The sequence below is a fragment of the Culicoides brevitarsis genome, chromosome 2 (assembly GCF_036172545.1).
Source record: "Culicoides brevitarsis isolate CSIRO-B50_1 chromosome 2, AGI_CSIRO_Cbre_v1, whole genome shotgun sequence".
Classification (NCBI taxonomy): Eukaryota; Metazoa; Arthropoda; class Insecta; order Diptera; family Ceratopogonidae; genus Culicoides; species Culicoides brevitarsis.
The window spans coordinates 357,232-361,210 of record NC_087086.1 but is presented as its reverse complement, the minus strand read 5'-3'; the positions used below and the strand labels follow the sequence as shown (position 1 = coordinate 361,210).

Here is a 3,979-nt window from a genome sequence, read left to right as displayed (position 1 = left end):
CTATAAAATAAATTCAAAAATGATTGCTGGTTATGAGAATTCAACGAAACTCCGTAAGCTACTTATCAAAGAAAACATTGCCGTTCTTCATTTTTCCTCATCATCGTCTGAAAAACCTTCATAAACAGCACATATGTCGAGGACTGACTGTCATCGTCACAAAGTATATTACACGGTTTTTTCTTTTCACTTTTCTCAACACCATCTGCTTTTCTTCCTGTTCATATTTTTTCCTTGTACTGATGTCTCCTTCAGTCTACTCTGCATTCTTCTTCTTTTTTATAATAATAATACTTCCTTATCATCATCATCATCATATAATGTTTGCATTCTTCTTGTATGCAAACAAATTTTCCTGTTTTACAATATTTATAATGCAATGCGCTTAGATTGTTGAAAGCAGCAAGACAAGCTGAGAGACTTAATACAAAACTGTTCTGCAACGAAGGAAATTGCATGTTTTTTCAGGGTGAAGTCTGCACTGAATGACGCCCTCAGCAAACAAAGAAAATTGCATCTTTTTACAAGTACAGCTTATACACACATAGCACAAATGTACTTAAAATACGTTTAAGCGACAGAAAATTACGTTAGCTTTTGATTACGGTTGCTACCCCTCAATAACTGCTTGTCAGCAAAGCGACTCTAAAAAAATCAAGAAATTTCCGAGAAATTTTATCATTATCGTATCGTCGCAGGGCGTCTGATTTTCGACATTACTTTTTAATAAAAACACAACGTAATACATAAAAAAAATTTTTTTTTTGCCAATAAATTCTATAGATAAAATTTTTTTGTACAGCTTTAAAGACGAAAAACCAACATGTAAAAAGGAGTGTTCTTATGTGTATATAAGAACCCAATATTCTGTAAAAGTGACAAAAAAAAGAGAATACATGAGAAACGAATTAAATTAAATTAGATTCAAATGATTTTGAACTGCGCTTTCTGTACAAGTGTCAAACCTAGATCACGTCTCGCAAAAATTGTCTATAGAAAACGTTCGAAAGAAATATTTGTGGTATATGTTTCATATCATACTCTGTTTTTAGTGCATGAGACGCCTTCCCATGAAACTTCTCCTGAGCAATGTTTTTCAAAAAAAAAAAATATTTTTGAAAATTTGGAAAAAAAAAATTTATCTCTTCGTAAAACGCCTTCTCATGAAACTTGTCCTGAGCAATGTTTTTCATAAAAAAAAAAAATTTTTTTTTGAAAATTTGGAAAAAAAAAATTTATCTCTTCGTAAAACGCCTTCCCATGAAACTTGTCCTGAGCAATGTTTTTCATAAAATTTTTTTTTTTTTTTTTGAAAATTTGGAAATCTGAGAGCATATAGACTCTCAAAACGAAAAAAATACAAGCTCATACTATATTTCATAGTTGCTTGCTAATTCAAGATATGTATTTAGACGCCTTCCCATGAAACTTGTCCTGAGCAATGTTTTTCATAAAAAAAAAAATTTTTTTTGAAAATTTGGAAAAAAAAAATTTATCTCTTCGTAGAACGCTTTCCCATGAAACTTGTCCTGAGCAATGTTTTTCATAAAAAAAAAATTTTTTTTTGAAAATTTGGAAAAAAAAATTTATCTCTTCGTAAAACGCCTTCCCATGAAACTTGTCCTGAGCAATGATTTTCATAAAAATTTTTTTTTTTTTTAAAATTTGGAAATCTGAGAGCATATAGACTCTCAAAACGAAAAAAATACAAGCTCATACTATATTTCATAGTTGCTTGCTAATTCAAGATGTGTACTTAGATTTAATAATGGATTTACTTTATATCGTTTCGTTGTTTAAACTGCTTTTGAAAATGTTTTAAAGTAATTTAAATTTCTTCGATTTTAACTTTTAAAGACTTTTTAGAAAAATATTTCAACTGAAAAAAGTTAAAAAAAAAAAGTTTAAATTAAAGTTGATCTGCACTTAATTTTTAATTGGCATAATTTCCTTTTTTTAAATTTTTAATAGTAACTTTTTATTTCTGAGTTGCATATCAAACTTTTTCTTCTGTTTATACATTTTTTCGGATTCCCCCAAACTTTCAACGTTTATTATTATTTCGCACCTGTTGTTAGCAGTTAGTCACGTAGCATTAAACACGCCTCAAACTACCGGTTCACACAACAGGTCACATAAAAGATAACAACTTCAATGCTACTGTTTACGACGAAATACCCTTCAGATCAAATTAAATGTCGAATTTTGGTTTAATTTTGGTTTTTCACCTGTACCAATGGTACCAATAGAAAAAGTGACGAATCCAAAAAAAAAATCCAATCATAAAAAAATAGCAACCAACATAAGAGCGAGACGTCAACTTTTATTATATTACTTTTATTAAAGTCCATCTTTGCTATGCGACGACGTAAAATCCTAATTTCGTATTCCAGTCACTATCCATTACGTTCCTCAATAGTTTTAATAGACTCTTTTTCTCCCTTCTGTTTATGTATATGCGGCACAGACAATGAATGACGAGAAATGGCGTAAAATGATCTGTCGTACTCAAACATGCGGAAAATACTTGTGTACGTGCATCAATAGACAGTGCGACGACGACGATATTTGATTTGATTCTATTTCGAGGAAATTTATCATTTGACCATGTTAGTTGGTTGGTCAGTGCATAGATAACGACGACATCATATGTGATGTAATTAGTATTCAGTGTGTGAAGTTGGCGTTAATTCAAATAAAAAAGCGTTAATTTGATTTCCTTGTTCCGTTTTTATTTCACTTTTTTTTGTACTTCACTATATGTGTTTAAGAGCAGATAAAAAGTCTAATTTTAGCGTAAAATTGTTCGTTGATGGTAATTTAATAGGTGTCTCTGTCTTATCTATCCAATGCTAAAGGATTCTGCGTTCGCATGTGCATTAGCATTAGCTATGTTTAATTCGCCGCCGAATGGAGATGCGCCATATCCAAAGCCATTACTATTTGCGCCTGAATTTGCATTTGCTTCTGCTTTTGCGACATTAATTGACAACCCTCCGGGAGTGTTAAGAGAAAATGTTTTTGAATACGCGTGAGCTGAAGCATGACTTCCTCCGCCTCCAACAATCGGAGATCCATATACAGGAGGACTATGATGAACAGGCACAGGAACGGGTACAGGAGCAACAGGAACAGGAACAGCAACGGGATGAACGGGAACTGCAACAGGCACAGGAACGGGATAAAACCCTTTATTCAGACGACGATAAAATTTCTTGTATTTGTGTGGATGAGGTAACCCATATGGACCTTTTGATCAATCGAAAAACACATTATTTCAAAGCAAAAACTAACGTTAAGGTCAGTATACTTACCGAATTGTGCAAAACCCATTGACAAAAAGCAAAACATTGCCGTTATATATAGCAATACATTCATATTGATGATTTTTGACACAACAACACTAATTTTTATTTATTATTATTTTTAATTTCTGTCTTTTCAGGCGCAGGTCTAAAAGATTACTGACTTAAAAGTTCGTTGTGCAGATAAATAACCAACCGATCGATGTCTTGTCTTGTGAAATATGGATATTTGTGTGTCTGCGGTAATGATGAATTTACACTATATATAGTATATGTGAACATAAACTATGTTTACATAAATACACGTCATGTTAAAGTAAATTTTGTAAGGTAAATACACTCAAATGATCGGAATTTTTCGAGATTGATTATTAAATTCATAAAGAACAGTCAGAAAATCCATCGGTTAAATTGTATTCTCGTTAATTATATTTCCATTTAAAATTAACTTTCGGGAAAAATCTCTCCTTCATAATGTTTTTCCGTAATTTGATTTAATTTTAATCTTCCTAATCCATTGAAAACTCAATTTTCAGCAGAACACTCAGCTAATTTATCAAATAAAAAAGAAGCGTAATCATCATAAAAAATTCCCCCGAAATGTACGCAAAACTTCTATATTTACCTGCTACAAATACCGCTAATTACCAAATAAAATACAACACACATCAATC

The 3,979-nt window shown here is 31.5% G+C and overlaps 1 protein-coding gene across 1 annotated transcript; it reads right to left on the bottom strand.

Annotated features, from left to right (window-relative positions):
• Positions 1 to 2,770: 2,770 nt before the first annotated feature.
• LOC134832122 (uncharacterized) lies at positions 2,771 to 3,446 on the bottom strand. The gene is made up of 2 exons (XM_063846021.1): positions 3,315 to 3,446; positions 2,771 to 3,249 (listed from the first exon to the last, which is right to left on the bottom strand). Exons 1-2 carry the CDS (start codon positions 3,376 to 3,378, stop codon positions 2,843 to 2,845), a joined length of 471 nt encoding a protein of 156 aa, XP_063702091.1. The 5' UTR covers positions 3,379 to 3,446; the 3' UTR covers positions 2,771 to 2,842.
• Positions 3,447 to 3,979: the final 533 nt, after the last annotated feature.

Bases quoted from the DNA above. Each gene is read 5' to 3' on its own strand.
- LOC134832122 (XM_063846021.1), bottom strand. From the start codon at position 3,378: ATGAATGTATTGCTATATATAACGGCAATGTTTTGCTTTTTGTCAATG. The intron at 3,250-3,314 runs GTAAGTATACTG...ATTGATCAAAAG, and splicing joins AATGGGTTTTGCACAATTCG to GTCCATATGGGTTACCTCAT.